This window comes from Herpailurus yagouaroundi, unplaced genomic scaffold (assembly GCF_014898765.1).
Source record: "Herpailurus yagouaroundi ecotype Mexico unplaced genomic scaffold, PumYag 77, whole genome shotgun sequence".
Lineage (NCBI taxonomy): Eukaryota > Metazoa > Chordata > Mammalia > Carnivora > Felidae > Herpailurus > Herpailurus yagouaroundi.
In genome coordinates this window covers 23,357,549-23,372,945 of record NW_024412388.1, presented here as the reverse complement: position 1 = coordinate 23,372,945, position 15,397 = coordinate 23,357,549, and the positions used below count along the sequence as shown (strand labels likewise).

At 62.0% G+C, this 15,397-nt stretch overlaps 1 protein-coding gene across 1 annotated transcript; it reads left to right on the top strand.

Annotated features, from left to right (window-relative positions):
* Window positions 1–4,833: 4,833 nt before the first annotated feature.
* On the top strand, window positions 4,834–14,316 carry SDC3 (syndecan 3; the record flags this gene model as incomplete). Its single annotated transcript, XM_040455740.1, has 5 exons — window positions 4,834–5,040; window positions 5,349–5,466; window positions 7,456–8,069; window positions 9,893–10,184; window positions 10,576–14,316. Coding segments are annotated over 5 exons (1,398 nt in total), but the record flags the coding sequence as incomplete, so codon positions are not given.
* Between the last annotated feature and the right edge of the window lie 1,081 nt (window positions 14,317–15,397).

The window sequence follows — 15,397 nt, the reverse complement described above, 5'->3', positions numbered from 1 at the left end:
CCCCCCTCAGCTGTCCTGCTGCCCAGAGCCTGGCCCCGGCCCACATTCCTGCCGTGACGCTCTGGGTCTCCGGGTTGGAGCTGGTGAGCGTGAGGGGCACTGAGTTCTCACAGGACGGAGGGCCTTCTGGGGACAGGGACTGGTGGGGACAGAGCCTGTGGGGATCCAGGGGGCTCTGCCGAGACCACCCTGCTCCCACCAGCTAGTGGTTACGTCACTGCGTGTCCCTGGACGGATCCCTTGACTTTCCTGAGTGCCGCTTGGCAGGCTCGGTCCCCACCCCCACCCCTCTTAGCAGCGACTAGGGTGATGCAAGCCCTTCCCCTCTCTGAGCCTCAGTGTTCACATCTGTAAGAAGAAAGGGTAGAGCCCCGTGATCACTGAGGCCTAGTTTGGCCTTGAGGTGTGGACCGAGGTGGGAAACGTGCTGTGGTAAGGCTGACCACCAATTATTCTGTGCCACCTGTGTTACTAGTGTCCCCGTGTGACCGAAGAGAAGCTCAGAGAGGTTAAGTAACTTGCCCAGAGTCAGCCAGCAAGTAAGCCGAGCTGGACTTGAACCCAGGGCTGTCTGAATCTAGAGCTGGGCTCCCAACTCCTGCTCACACGCCTCTAGTCACCGAGAGCGGGGCGCCTGAGTCTGGCTCATGCAGGGCAGGAAGCTTGGGCAGAATTAATTATACTTGATTTTATTCTTAGCTTTTGCGGCACGATTAGCAGTGCTCAGGGGTGCTGGGCTCCTGGCCCCCTGCCAGCTGACCTAATTTGTGTGTCTGCGTCTGTTTCTGTACCTTACCCTTTCTCCCCGCTCATCCAGCTTCCCTTTTTCTTCTCTCTGCACCCTCCCCTGCTGTGTGGCCTTGGCAGGGCCTCTTGACCTCTCTGGGCATCCGCAGCCTGGGTGTGACCGTCCCGATTCTATTTCCCACCACGAGGATGGCGAGGCTTGAATGAAGTAAAATCTTCGGAAAGGATCACGGAACGCTGAGCGCAGAAGGGACACTAGCTGCAACTACGTCCATTTATCCAACTCTGGATGTTGGGTCCTGTGCTCAACCCGTTACCTGCGTGATAGCATTTGATTCCCAGAGCAGCTAGAGGAGCAACGCACTATTAGCGGCATCCCCATTTTACAGATGAGAAGGCTGAGGTGCTGAGAGACTCAGAGGCTTGCCTGATGTCCCACGGGTAGTGGGGGAGCGGCCGGTCCATTCCGGCCTCACCTCTGTGCTTTCCTGTTTCTCAGGGAATGCTCTTGACGGGGGAGGGCAGGTGATAGGGGCTGGGCCTGAGAGACCCCAGACTGACTTCGAGTCTGGGAAGGAGGCTGGGGGCAGAGGGAGGCTCCCTGGCTTTCTCCCTGAATGCACCCCTGCACTCAGAGGGGAGGAGACATACCTGAGGTCCACCTGATTTGGGTCCGTCCCCCCCTTCCCCCAGGTGGCAGCCCCTTGGGAAGGGCTCACCCCGGTGTTGTGTATGCTTGTTTGTACCCAGAAAGGAAGCCTGCATGGTGTGTGTGCGTGTGTGTGTGTGTGTGTGTGTGTGTGTGTGTGTGTGTGCATGCGCGCGCGCGCATGTGCATGAGGGTGCGGGATTGCCTGCTGGCTGCAGTGTGTGGGTGTGTTAGGCGCGTGGATGCGTTTATCAAGCATGAGGGGGGGTTTACCCAGGGGGGGGGCCCAGTGGGGGGCAGGGGCAGGCCACAGGGTCCTGGGGCCTTCGGATTCAGTTCTCCTTTCAGGGGATGGCATGGATAAGTATGCTAATTATGCATGGAATTATGCAAATGGAGAGGTCGTTTGGGGGTCGGAGGCTGTTGTCACCATTCTCCCCTGGCACTTTGTGACTTCTGAATCTTTCCCTGCTGCCTCCCAGGCTCAGCTCCCAGCCCCCATCTCTTTCCTCCCTCCTCCTCCTGGTCCCCTGGGAGCTGCAGCCACCAGCACCCCTGCAGCGTTTCTGGGGGGCACCCACTGAGTTCCGGCCCCTCCAGCTGGCCCAGGGAGGGGTCAGGCTGGCATTCAGCTGGGGGGGGGAGGGGGCTGGGCAAGATGGCATCCTGCATCCCCCTACCCCCACCCCCACAGGTGTCCCTTGCATTAAGCTTCCCAGGACGAGTTCAGGGGTGACCGGGCTGTTGGCCACCCCTCCTTCCACCTCGTCTGGGGGCCACTTACTATGCAGAAAGGATGTTCTCTTGGATACGGGTTTGGAAAATCACTGAAGTGGCCCCTTCCCCAGCTCTGTCTGATTGCGCGCGAGGCTAAATTAAGATGTGAGAGAATTCGCTCCCCGCGCCTGCCACTCTCGCCTTCCTGCTTTCTCTCTCACTCGCCCGCTCACCGCGTCCTCCCTGCACTGCCCCCTCCGCCTCCCCCCTGTGCCCCTCTGACCCCTGGCTTCCCTCTGCCCTGCGCCTCCCCCCTCCCCCCTCCCCGTCATCCTCTCTATTCTTCCACTATCTTTCCCTCTCCTGCCCCCCTCCATCTCTGTGGGAAGCTGGAGCTCCTGGTCCTTAGCATGGAGGAGATGGTCGCCATGGTAACGGTTGTCATGTCGATGGCTACTGAGCTAGGGATGAATAGTATCTAGGTGAGAGCTACCTGAGTGGAGGCTGATGGGTTCACAAGAGGCTCTATGCTTGTCTCGGGGCCTCAGAGCTGCACCGTGTGCCCCCCGCCCAGTGCCTGCCCCCGATGCGTGGCCCTCTTTGTACCCAAAGGCGTGCCAATGCAAGGTGCCTCTCTGAGGCTGCCTAAGGGTGTGTGCATCCGGGTGTGTCTGTATATGTTCTCTCTCTGTCTCTGGGAGTATCATTTCAACAGTCTGTGTGGCTCTGGGGCGAGTCTTTGGATTTGGGCAGGCCCTTCCGGGAGCAGATTGTTAGGGGCTATTGCATGGCATTGGTCACCCAAGAATCATGAGGACTCCCTATTTTGGCTCCCATGTTGACTCCAGTTTGGGCACCCCCCGGGGACCTCAGACTTCTTAGAACCCTTCCTCCCGGCTCCTCCCTGGCCTTTCCTGGAAGGATGGAAAGACAGTGAAGACAGCTCCACTCCCAAGCGCGCTGTCCTGCTGTGTGGCCCTGAACAGGAATTGCGCATCTCCTGCTCCTGGCTGCTTGCCTAAGAATTAGGCAGAACGTCTCCAAGGGACTCCAGCTTGGCTGGCCCAGCTTGAAGAGGCCGGTGGTGCAGGGAGCCTTCTGTTTCCCTCACCGGGGGTCCTGGGGGTTCGTTCTTTTGGGCAGCGGGGGCAGAGATGGGAGCTGGGGCAAGTCGGATGATAGCTGCTCTGAGCTCCTGGAATGTCTGAAAGCGAGAAAGACCCAGCAATTAGTCACGGGAGCAATTACACTAATTGTTCCACTCCATGACTCATTGGTAGCAAGTAAATACTGATTAATTCATTACTTTGCGTGTGTGTGTGTGTGTGTGTGTGTGTGTGTGTGGTAACAGGGGTGGGGTGGCAGGATGGAGGGCATCTCCTGGCTTGCTGCCCTGGCCTCTTGCCCCGGCTGGCCTGGGGAGGGCTGCGGAGCAGGTGGTCGAGGCTGGGGCAGGAAGCCAGGGTTGGGGTCCTCTCTCTAGCTGTGTGCAAACCCCAGAAGGGGGCCCATCAGGGGGCTGAGGACCAGCTCGCGGCGCTGGCCCGGTCCCCTTCCTGCTCCACACTCCTTTCGTGGTTCCCACGTCGGTCAGACGGTGCGAATGCTCAGACTGTCCCTCAGATCTGCTGAACCACCGAGTTCAGTGTTCACGATATTCTGACGTGCGGTCAGGATGGAAAGGAACCGGTTTCCAGGATGGAGTTGTCAGTTGGTCGCTGAAAGCCCCCTGTGATGGGGCTTCCCCAGCTGCAGCTCCAGCCCGCCCCTGCCCCAGGCACTAGTCCCATCTCCCAGCTCAACCCCGTTTCTTAACAGGCATTTCCTGAATACCTACTACTATGTGCCGAGCAAGGTCCCGCCTCCATGCATCGAGATGTAGTTCTGTAGGGCGGGCTGTCACCCAAGCAGACCCAGCTCACAAGTGGTGATAGGCGTGAATTCAGAACCATAGGATCCTCGGAAAGATCAGAATAGGGTGGGGCTTCTCGAAGGAAGTAGAGTGGAGGTTCGCTGGCCAGACATTGGACGATGAGGGGATGGGAAGGAAGAGTGTTCTGGGCGGAGGGAACAGCATGAGTGGACAGGAGAGACCAGGCACATTCCGGGAATAGAGAGCTGCCAGTGTGGCTGGAATCCAGCAGTCGGAGGGGTGCAGAGGGACCCCGGATGAGGCTGGAGGGCGGGCATGGCCAGCCCGGGGAACACCGGCTGCACTTCCCCACCTCGGAGACTTGGAGACTTGGCGTATTTCTTTCTCTTCCCTCTGCTGGAGATGCCTTTCTCTCTTGTTCCGTTGTTTCAGCCCCAAGCGCTAATCCCTCCAGATCCGTCTCACTTTCCTGGGGAAAGCCCTCAGGGGCAGGGACTGTGGCTTGACTTGGCTTGGAGCCAGGGTCAGAAGTGTAGCAGGGGATGGGGCCCCGGCTGCCCCTTGGAGGGGGAGGGACTCCTGCCTTGCTTGCCCCTTGTGCTGGCCGTCCTCCAGGGTTGCAGTGGGGAGGGACGGCCCCAGCCCCGGGCCTCCCCAGCTTCTGACACTGGGAGGAGTCTGGGGAACCTGCAAGGAGCAGGGCTGGAGCCTACACTCCCTTCTCTCCCTCCACCTCCCCACTCTTACCCAAAGTACCCCCCTCCCAAAGCCCCTCGTCTCCCTAAACCCCGTGTCCGACTAATCGCATTGCCTTTGAGACTTCGATTGGGTCCCCAGCAGAGTCTGAATCTCGTCGTGTCACGTGCTCTCTGGTGACCTAGGGCAGCTGGGTGGGCCTCAGCTGCCTCCTCTGCAGAACGGGGCTGATGACCGTGGCCACGCCAAGAGTCCCGCCAGGCGTCCCGGGCACCACACACACATCCGCACGCCGTGTGCTCGCGGCACCAGTGAGGCAGGCACTGTGGGTAATGAGTACAGAGCGGTCACACGTTTAGTAAGTGATGAAGGCGGGACTCATCCAGCGTTCTGGCTCTAGACCCCCGGTCTGCCGCCCAGCAGTTCTGATCAGGGCGTCTGGGAGTGGTCCGGGTCCCTGGTGGGGGCAGGAAGGTGGGGCTGCTGTCCTAGCCTCTGGGGGGTACCAGGAGGTGGTATTCAGGCCCGCCCTGGCCCTGTTGGCCCGTGTGGTGGCCACGCCTGACGCTGTTCCTCAGTCGCTTGGCCCACAGATGTGTCTGCTGTCCCTCTGGGCACGTCTGGGCTGCAGGTGCTGAGCTCTGTGCCCGCCTCTGCCTTCCTCAGGCTCAGCGCTGGCGCAGTGAGAACTTCGAGAGGCCCGTGGACCTGGAGGGCTCTGGGGATGACGACTCCTTCCCCGATGACGAGCTGGACGACCTCTACTCGGGGTCCGGCTCGGGCTGTAAGTACCCGCCTCCCCCGCCCAACCCCTTGCCCTGTGCCTGGGCAGTGCCGTCTGCCTCCGGTGCCCCACCCAAGGCTCTGGGATCACTGGGAACAGGGGCCCATGCAGGCTGGTTTCCATGGTGGGGGTGAGGGGCCGGGGTGGGGGGTGGGGTGGTCAGGCAGGGGAAGCTTCTGGGCCGCAAGCACGGGGAAGGGCAGCCCGTCCTCCCGGGGCTGTCGCCAGGGCTTTGAGACCTCAGAGCTCGGGGCTCGCCGCTCCCCGCGGTTCTCTCTGCACTGTTTGCGTCTCCCTGAAGACCTCCCGCCTCTGCTGGGGAGCACGGACGCCCCTCAGTAACCCAGTTTTCAGTACTGCCCTGACCTCTTGGAGGAACTTAGTAGTCACTTCTCGGATCTGCAGGGGCGCGTCCTCAGCAGAAACCATTTGACTGACTCCGCTTAGGTCAGGTGGCCCCCTTCCTGTCCAGTTAGCTGTGGCCCAGGGTAGAGTTCGGGGAGCGGTGGAAAGGGGCAGACGCCTCCACCAGTGCCTGGGACAGCCCAGTTCTGTGGCCTGGGAAAGGCCAGGAGGGTAGTGTGAGGTGAGGGAGGTTGCCCCCGCACCCATGGTTTGAATCCCAGCTTCGGCGCTTAAAACCTGTGCTACCTTCAGCCACTCTCCCCCTCTGAGTCCCTGTGTTCTCACCTGGGAATGATAGAAGAGCTATGCCTTCTTCTCAGAGCCTCTGGAAGGCTTCGGTGTAAGATGTCAGGGTCTGGAACGGGAGGAGTTCTAAAAATGGTAGAAAAAAGGGGTGTGTGTTCGGGGCACCTGGCTGGCTCAGTCGGAAGAGCTGTGACTCTTGATCTCGGGGTCTTGAGTCGGAGCCCCGCTTTGGGTGTTGAGATTACTTTTTTTTTTTTTTTAATTCATTTATTTATTTTGAGAGAGCGAGAGAGCGTGGGGGGGTAGGGGCAGAGAGAGAGCGAGTGAGAGAAAATCCCCAGCAGGCTCCACACTGTCAGCGCAGAGCCCGTGGCGGGGCTCGAACTCACAAACTTCGAGATCATGACCTGAGCCGAAGTCGGACATTTAACCGACTGAGCCACCCAGGTGCCCCAAGATGACTTTTCTTTTTTTTTTTTTTTTTAAAAAGGGGTATGTGCTGAGATTGGGCCCTGTGAGAGGACAAGGTGGTCTGATGGGATGGTAGGAGGTCTCTGTGCTATGGGCCTGGCCACCCACAGTCCTCTACCTCTAGTCTCCCCGCTTTAGCCCTACTCCATGTAAGCCTCTTGCAAGTTAATCTTCATAAAATCCATCTCTGCTGGGTCATGTCTCTACTCCTGAACCTCTCTGGCTGCTCTCCACCCCTCCTCTGCCTGATCAGGGGCCCAGGGAGTGGGCTGCACCTTCTCTCTCTCTCTCTCTCTCTCTGTCCCCTATTTCCTCCCGGGCCCCTTCCCTTGTCCTGGCTCAGAGTCCGCCAGACTGCTCAAGCATTTCCCTGTAGGAAGGGCTCCTTCTCCTCCTTGCTGTCTTCCTGTGGCCTGTGCCTCCGGAGAAGCCCTTAAGCGCCTCATGCTCATGGCGGGGGTTTATCTAGGCCTGGCTTTTCCCAGAATGCCACTCCCCTGCTTCCCCCCAGCTTTTAGCAAGATCTGCAGCCCGTAGGGCTTTTAGACTGCCACTAGGTCCAGGCCCGGGGGGGTCTGGAAAAATCAGAGAAGACTTCCTGGAAGAGGTGCCCTCCCTCCCCTGTCCCCACCCCCCGAGGAATTTTTGGCTCGGCAGGGAAGGCTTAGGGAACATGCACCAGCCGCCGACCAGCTGTTGACCTGTGGGCAGGCTGTGCCTTACGTCTTTCCCTCATCTTGTCCCGGGGAACTTGCATGGAGTGAGGGCTGGGATCCGTCCCATCTTGGTGGCCATTGCTTACCTGGGACCCTCCTGCCCTCATGATCAGCCAGCTCCCTAGCTCTCTCCTCTTCCCCACCCCCTCAGACTTCGAGCAGGAGTCGGGCATTGAGACAGCCATGCGGTTCAGCCCAGATGTGGCCACGGCAGTGTCCACCACACCCGCGGTGCCGCCCACCATGGACATCCAGCCCGTGGGCACCCCGTTTGAAGAGCTCCCCTCTGAGCACCCTACCCCGGAGCCAGCCACCACCCCCCCGGTGGTGACCGAGGTCCCGGAAGAGCCCAGCCAGAGAGCCACCACCGTCTCCATGCCCACGGCTACCACTGCTGCCACGACCGCGGGGGCCCTGACCGTGGCCACGGTGCCCGCCACGGTGGCCACCGCCGCCCCCAGCATCCCCGCGGCACCCCCTTCCACGGCCATCACCTCTGTCATAAGGACCACCGGTGCACAGAGGCTTCTGCCTCTTCCGCTGACCACGGCGGCCACGGCCCGGGCCACCACCCCAGCGGCGCCCTCGCCTCCCACCACGGTGGCTGTCTTGGACACAGAGGCCCCGACACCCAGGTTGGTCAGCACAGCTACCTCCAGGCCAAGGGCCCTTCCCAGGCCAGCTACCACCCAGGAGCCTGACAGCCCTGAGAAGAGCACCCTGCCCCTGGGGACCACGGCCCCTGGACCCACGGAAGTGGCTCAGGTGAGCAGTTTGGGGGAGGACAGGGAGCGAGAGCAGAGGCGGGTGGGTCGGGCCTGGGCAGGGGAGGTTGCAGCTGGGCGGGGCGGGGACCAGGAGGGTCTGGAGATGGGCCAGACATGGCTAGAGAGGGTGAGGCCAGAGGGCCAAGGCTGGGGGCGTGAAACACAGGATGGGGACAGAGGTCGAGGTGGATGGGGATGGAAGGGAGACTGGCCCTGGGGCTTAGGATGTTGGGACAAGATAGGGGTGGGGAAAGAATCGGGTAGAGCGTGGTTTGGGGGGGGGGGCGGGGCAAGGGGCCTGTGCAGGGCCAGGGGGCAGGCATCCTGGAGTGAGCTCAGGAAGTCGTCGATTCTTTCTGTACGTCCATTTCCTCACCTGCGAGAAGGAGGAAATAATAGGACGCGGACCCTAGTGTTGCGGAATCATCCAAAGCGCCTAAAACGGGGCCTGGCAATGGTAAACCAGACAGAGGCTTCGGTATCGTCACGGTCACCGTCATCGCCGTCGTCGTTAGTCTGAGGGTGACTGGGGGGGCGGGGGGAGGCCGAGGGAGAGGAGAGCCCTCAGCTCACGTGTGCGGTGTGCTGCCCGGGTGGCCGGCTCAGAGCTGAGCGTCCCCGTGCCCTCCCTCACCCTGGCATCCACGCTGTGGGCGGCACTGCGCCTTCCTCCTGCTGCAGACCAGGCCTCACCCGCGATGGCAGAGTCAGCATCTGAGCCCCGCAGTTGGCTCTAGAGAGAGGCCAGGGCATGTGTGTGTGTGTGGGGGGGGGGGGGGGGGTTGGGGGTGGGGGGTGGAGGGTTGAAGGGGGGAGGATGCGGACGTCAGGACTGTGGGGGTGCATGGGATCAAGGAAGTGGGAGCAGTAGCCTGGTCCCTGCTGGGTGGGCTGGGCTAGGAGGGGGAGGAGGTCGCACTGATTGGGGTACAAAAGCCCTTTGCAGCCGGCCTCACGGAGGGAGGAGGGCCCTCAGGTGGGAGAGGTGCCTTCAGGTCCCCCTCAGCGCCTCTGACTCCCCAGCCCCGGCCAGATGCAGACCCCGCCCTCAGCTCCTCTGAGCAGCTGGGGCAGCCTGGTACTTCCCAGACGCTGGCCAAGCAGGAAGAGGAAACAGTGACAGGGGATGGAGGGCGGGGCACCAGGCCCACCTCGCCCTGCTCACCCCCAGGCACCTACATCCTTGCCCCAAACCCAGCCCTGGTCCTGCTTCCCCCTGGTGGGAGCCGCCGGGCTGGTTTCCTGGACGCTTGCCTCCAAGGGGCATCACACTCTGCACTTGTACACTTGAACTGACCCCCCGGGCTGAGGGCCTCACCCCTGCCCCAGGTACGTGGCCTGGGGACCAGGCAGCGCCTAGCAGTCCCCAAACAGCAATTCCACAGCGATCTCCCAACGATCGTTATTACCAAGAGGCGGCTAGAGGGGGAGGTGACAGATGGGGTGGGGATAGGATGTGGCCAGGTGAGAACAGAGGCGGTGTGGGGTGGTTACAAACCCGAGACGTTGGAATTGGGTGGATCTGGATTTTAGTTCTGCTTCTACTGCTTTACTAGCTGTATGTCCTTGGCAAGTCACTTAACTTCTCTGAACCTATTTCCAGCCCTATTTCAGGGGTAACAGTACCTCCTTCATGGGGGTGTTGTGAGGGCAAAACGCCCATAACGTGTTTAGCACAGTGCCTGGCACATAGCGAGTGCTTAGTTAAGTAAGCGTCAGACCCACTGGGAATGCGGGGTGGTTTGGGCAGAGGTGGGGGGGGTGCCCCATGGCAGGAGGGGCTGAGGCCTGGCTCCTAGGCTCATGCCTCCCTCCCTCCAGACCCCAACTCCGGAGTCCGTCCTGACCACGATCCGGGATGAGCCAGAGGTGCCCGTGAGCGGGGGGCCCAGCGGGGACTTTGAGCTGCCGGAGGAAGAGACCACACAGCCAGACACAGCCAATGAGGTGGTGGCTGTGGGCGGGGCTGCAGCCAAGCCGTCACCTCCACCTGGGACGCTGCCCAAGGGTGCTGGCCCAGGCCCCAGCCTCCTGGACAATGCCATCGACCCAGGCAGCTCAGCTGCTCAGCTGCCTCAGAAGAGCATCCTAGAGCGGAAGGAGGTGCTCGTAGGTGAGGCTTGGGGTCTGGGAGGAGCCCAGAGCGAGGCAGCTGGTCGGGCCTCAGTTTGGATGTCTAGGGACCCGAGAAGAGGTCAGGGCGTGGGGTTTCTAGGAGCCTAGTCTCCTAGGAAGGGAAAGCTGGGGACTCAACCCCCAGACCCTCCTTTTGTTTCCTCCTCTGACCTTCCCCTGTCCCAGGGTCTGACCCTGCCTCCACATCCTCCTTCCGGCGAGGTCTGTGAAGGCCAGCCAGCGCTGCCCGTGTGAGAATTGGCCACCCCGCGCCTCAGATTCAAGGCTCTGAGCCCCCTCCCCGCCCGGGGCCCTCTGCCCTTTCCCCAGGTTCTGAGCTTGTCCCCAGCTTGTCTTTAGCCCTTGACCTCTGCCTTCGTTCTCCGCAGCTGTGATTGTAGGCGGGGTGGTGGGCGCCCTGTTCGCGGCCTTCCTGGTCACGCTGCTCATCTACCGCATGAAGAAGAAGGATGAGGGCAGCTACACACTGGAGGAGCCCAAGCAGGCCAGCGTCACGTACCAGAAGCCTGACAAGCAGGAGGAATTCTACGCCTAGCGGAGCCTAGTGGAGCCACAGTGCCTCCCGTAGCCTCAGCGTCACCCCTCCGCCTAGCCCCCGGCCCGGCCCCACCAGCCCTGGCCTGGGACTGGGCCTGGGAGGGAGTCTGGCCGCGGTTCATCTCTGCCCGCCCTCCCAGGGTCTGCCCAGACAGCCAGCCTCACGCAGATCTTACCTGAGGGACAGGGGGCACTGCCATCTGCCCTAGACTGTGCCCTTACCAGCTCATCTCTTGTCCCCCTGCCCTCCCCCACAATCAGCCTGGGGCTTCAGGACCTCGTGTCGGCCGGACAGGAGGAAGGAAGCTCCGGATTGGCTGGGAGAAGAAAGGGTGGGGCTTGAGATGGGCTCCAGGCCCCAACCTGGCCCCCCCCCCCCCCCCCAGGGCCAGCTGAAGTCTCGTTTCGGAGGCGGAGAGGCACGCAGGCTGGTTTCCAGGACGAGCGTTTGGCCAGCTCAGCCCTCGACATCATCGAGACACTGCGGCCTCTCGCGACCGTCCCGGGGCCCCTCTCTGCCCGGGAGAGACGGTTCCTCTCGTCACCAGCCTGTTTTGCCCTGGCCTCTCTGGGGTGGTGGGGCCATTCTCCCCTGGCCCCTGCCCAGCGCCCACCTACCACAGGCCTCACCTCATCCCAGCGTGCCCCTAAGGAATCGACTTGCTAAGAATGCTCTGGCGGCCACTGGTGAGGAGGGGCTGGGCTGCCTGGGCCTCCCTCCCTCTTGCAGGCGCACTCTGCACAGACACCATCTCCCACACGGTCACGCATGACGTCACACACGAAGGCGACGATGCGCAACGACAAAACCTTGCGCGGTCCCGCTCACCCAGCCGGTGCAGACCTGTCACAGACATGCTTCCAAAGATGCTTATTCTCACGTGTTTCTCACCCCGCGCCCCCCCCCCCCCCCAATGCTCACAACAATGCAAGGCACTAGTCATCGTCCCCTGATGGTGGTGACAGTGTGGCCTGCCCCTCCCTCTGTCCCCCTCCCCCCACGCACACTGTGGCACCAGGCAGGCTGTCCCCAGCTCCCGGGCTCACCGGAGAGGGTGGAGTCAGGCTGGAACAGTCAGCCCATATTGGGTCCCCAGAGTTGCCCTGCCCCACTCAGCCCCTCACCACGACGCCAGCACCAACCACGCGGCCGCCACCCCCAGCATGTCAGATACGATCCCACGTGGAGGTACAGTCTCCCCCCTGCACAGCCCCGTGCTTGTGCTGCAGGGGAACCGGCGGGCACTTGCTTGCCTCTCCTGAAATAGAGTGGGGGGGGGGGTGCCGCCCCCCCCCCCCCCCCCCCCCAGGGCATTGCACATCGGTGGGGCCTGCTCCCCTCCCCTCCCCTCTGTAGCTCGCCGAGGAGTGAGTTCGGGGCCAGTCCCCGGCTAGCTAGGAGCCTTGCTGAGGAAGGCAGGCTGGTTCCTGGAAATGTGGAGGGGGTTTGGGTCACCCAGGACCACAAGGCCTGGGCAGGGAGGGGTGTGCGGCCTGGCTCCCGGTCTCCCTGTACCCTCTCCTGCTCTGAGCTAGGGGCTGACTCTGCCTCCCAGGACACAAGTCTCCAAAGTGCCTGCGAGGGTGGGCCCTGTCGCCTGGGCCTCCTGCACCCTCCCCGCGGCCTCACCAGGCCCACCTCGGTCCCGCCCTGGGGCCCTCCCCGTGGACACCTGCCCGCTCGCTGGCCAGACAAGCTGATGGTTCTTGAAGCAGCCCAGCCAGACACACTGCCCGAGGCCGGGAGCTGAGAGCAGGTGGGGGGGGGGGGGGGGGGGGAGGGCGTCCCAGGCCCCGGCTCACCTCCCCCTTCTGTGTTACCCTTGCGAGGGGGCCGCTTCTGTAGATATTTTAAATGTGGGGTCACAAATCTCCTTGGGGGGGGAGGGTGTGCTTGGTGGGGGCTCCTGGGGGCCCGGGGGGGGGGCTGGGTTGGGGGTGGGGGGGTGCCCCCCCCCCCCCCCCCCCAACCTTCAGCCCAGATTAAAGTCAGGATCCCAGCTTTTATTTCTAGACTCCCTGGCAGCAGATTTCTGCCGGGTGAGGGGGGTGGGGGGTGCCCGAGGCATTGAGAGCAAGGGTCCAGGGAACTTCCACACCCTGTCTTTTCCACCATCCTGCTTCTGGGCTGGGGCTTTGTCTTTCGGACTCAGTGTCCCCCCGGGCAGGGCCTGGAGGCCTGTGAGGAGCCCAGCCGGTCCCAAACTTTGTGATGGGCAGGAGTGAGGGGAGGCACCCTGGGCCCATGATTTGTTGAAGGTGAGGCGACCTGGCCTCAGTCATCCCTGGAGTGTGGAAGGGCGAGGGGAGGAGGGACTGATGTCCCAGCAGCTCCCTGGTAGGCTGCTGTGGGGGGCCAGCAGCTCTGGTGACCAGGTCTGGGCAGGCCAAGGCTGAGAAGCCAGGGAGCATGGAGGAGAGGGGACGTGAGCCCAGGGATGGTGGGCCTGGGGTAGGAGACCCCTGCATGGGCCACATGTAGCCCATGGTGGGGCAGGGCCTGGCAAGGACGGAGGAGCTGGACTTGGTCTGGCTGGAGTGGGCTTGGAGTGGCCCCCTGCAGGGGTCCAGTCTGGTCCCAGCAGGCCTGACTCCCCACATAGGGCTGGCTTCTAACTTGGGACTTGGGGCTTTGCCTCCTGGCACACGGGCCTCTTCTCTCTGTCCTTAGCGTTTGAGAGAAGGGGCCAAGGGCCTCGTTCATGGAGCTCTGGACCTGAGCCCAAGGCCCAGGCTTTATCCTCGTGGAACAACACAGTCTGACTGGCCCAAGTTCATTCCGGCCAGCCCGGCTGGGGCAGGGCAGTCCAGGAGAGAGGTCGGTTAAAAGGATGAGCTGGGGCTCTCCTCGGTGCAATGTGGGTGCGGGGCTGTCACTCTGCCTGGGCACGAGGTGTGATGCAAGCAGGGCCTGGGCAGATGGGTCCCCAGACACACCAGTGTGCTTAGGGAGGGTGTCCCGCAAGGCCCTGGCATTTCCTAGAAGCCGGGCCGATTCCAAAGGGGAGGGGGCTTGTGTGGCCCGAGAACCTCCCTGGGGCCTCAGCTGCCAGGGAGGGTGGCTGGGGCCTCGGGAGGTGGGGTTCGGGCCCTCGCTCCAGCTGTGACTTCTAGAACCCAGGTTCTGTCTCCCTAAGGGGCCACAGGGGCATACCTCTCCTGAAAGGTGCGTCCTCTTCAGCCCTGGAGGGGGCTGGGTGGCAACCAGGGCTGGGTGAGGCAGGTCTGCAGTCCGTGGCTTGGGGTGCTCGGGCCAGATCCCCGCCGGGGCTGGCAAAGCCATCTGTCCAGGCCTCCAGGCTGGGGCCCCGGGCGCAGGAAGCAAACCTATCTTGGCCTCTCCGGTGGGGCGGGAGTGGCCACCACCTCCTGGGCTCTCCCGGATTTCTCCTGACAGCCACCACCCTGGACTTGCTTCCTCAGGCCTCCTGCCTGTAAATAGAAGCCCACGAACTGTACAGATTTACGGAGATGCCAAGACTGGGTCCTGGAGTTGCCATCTAAGGGCTGATGGGTCCAGCATCCCCCCCCCGCCCCCCGGTGCCCACCCGGCAGCTTAGTGCACAGCGTGGCAAATACGTGTAAATACTTTTCGTAGGCAGTGTGGCTCCAGAGAGCCCCCTGAAGACAATGTCCCTCCCGTGCGTCCTTTCTCCTGTACAGAACCCTTCGCGTACCCGGCCTGGGGTGGGGGGGAGTCTGTCCTTCCCTCCCCCAAGCCTTCCCTGCCCTTCCTCTCCCCCCCTCCCATAACCTGTTTATTAACCATACCTGTCCTGAGTTCACGGCCAAATCTCTAAATAAGGAAAAGCAGAGGGAAAAGACTGGAAAAAGAGACCCAGGTGCCTGCCCCCCCCCCTCCCGCCACTGGGGGTACTCACCTGTCCCAGCCTTGTGAAGGAGCTGTTTGGTGGTTTTGTTTTTGTTTTCTGTTTGGTTGTTCTTTTTTTTTTTTTTTTTTAACACTTCCCGTGCTGTGCCCATTTATAAGAGGAAATAAAATTAAGCTGAAATGATACAGTGTGGCCTGAGTGTGAGATAAACAAGGAGGCTTTGGGGGAGGGGCGGCTCGTGGTTCCCCCCCCCCCCCACGTCAGCCACTTTACCCTTCAGAAGGAAAATTGACCGGCAGCCTCTCGCGGGAACCATTATGGTAAAAGCGACCGTTGGTTGAGAATGTTCAGGAAACCACGAAGCTGACTGTGGTAAGGCCGCCTGGGGGCTGCGGTTGGGCCGGGGCCAGTCTGTGGTGGCGTTGGGGGCCCTGTGGTTCCCCCCCCCCCCCCCCCCGCCCAGGGGGAAAGAACTGGTTTCAGGCCACAAAGGGAGAATGTCAGGACCACAGGACATCAGAATCAGATTGACTAAGGCCGGACGGCTTTGGGGTCGGGAGGCCTGATTTCAAGCCCAGGTGACATTTCCCAGCTGTGAGTCTGGAGAGGCCACTTCTGAGCTCGCGGAGCCTCGATTTTCTCACCTGCGAAACGGGATGACAGTGACCGCCCGCTGAATGGAATGTGGTAAGGATTCCACGAGGAAGAATAGTGCTCCGTGCTAGAACAGAGCAGAACCTCAGGAGAAGCGGTTTTCCCTGACCTGGCACCACAGACTGACCCCTAGGGTCACAGGGTCATAGAGCTGGGAGGGCCTCGG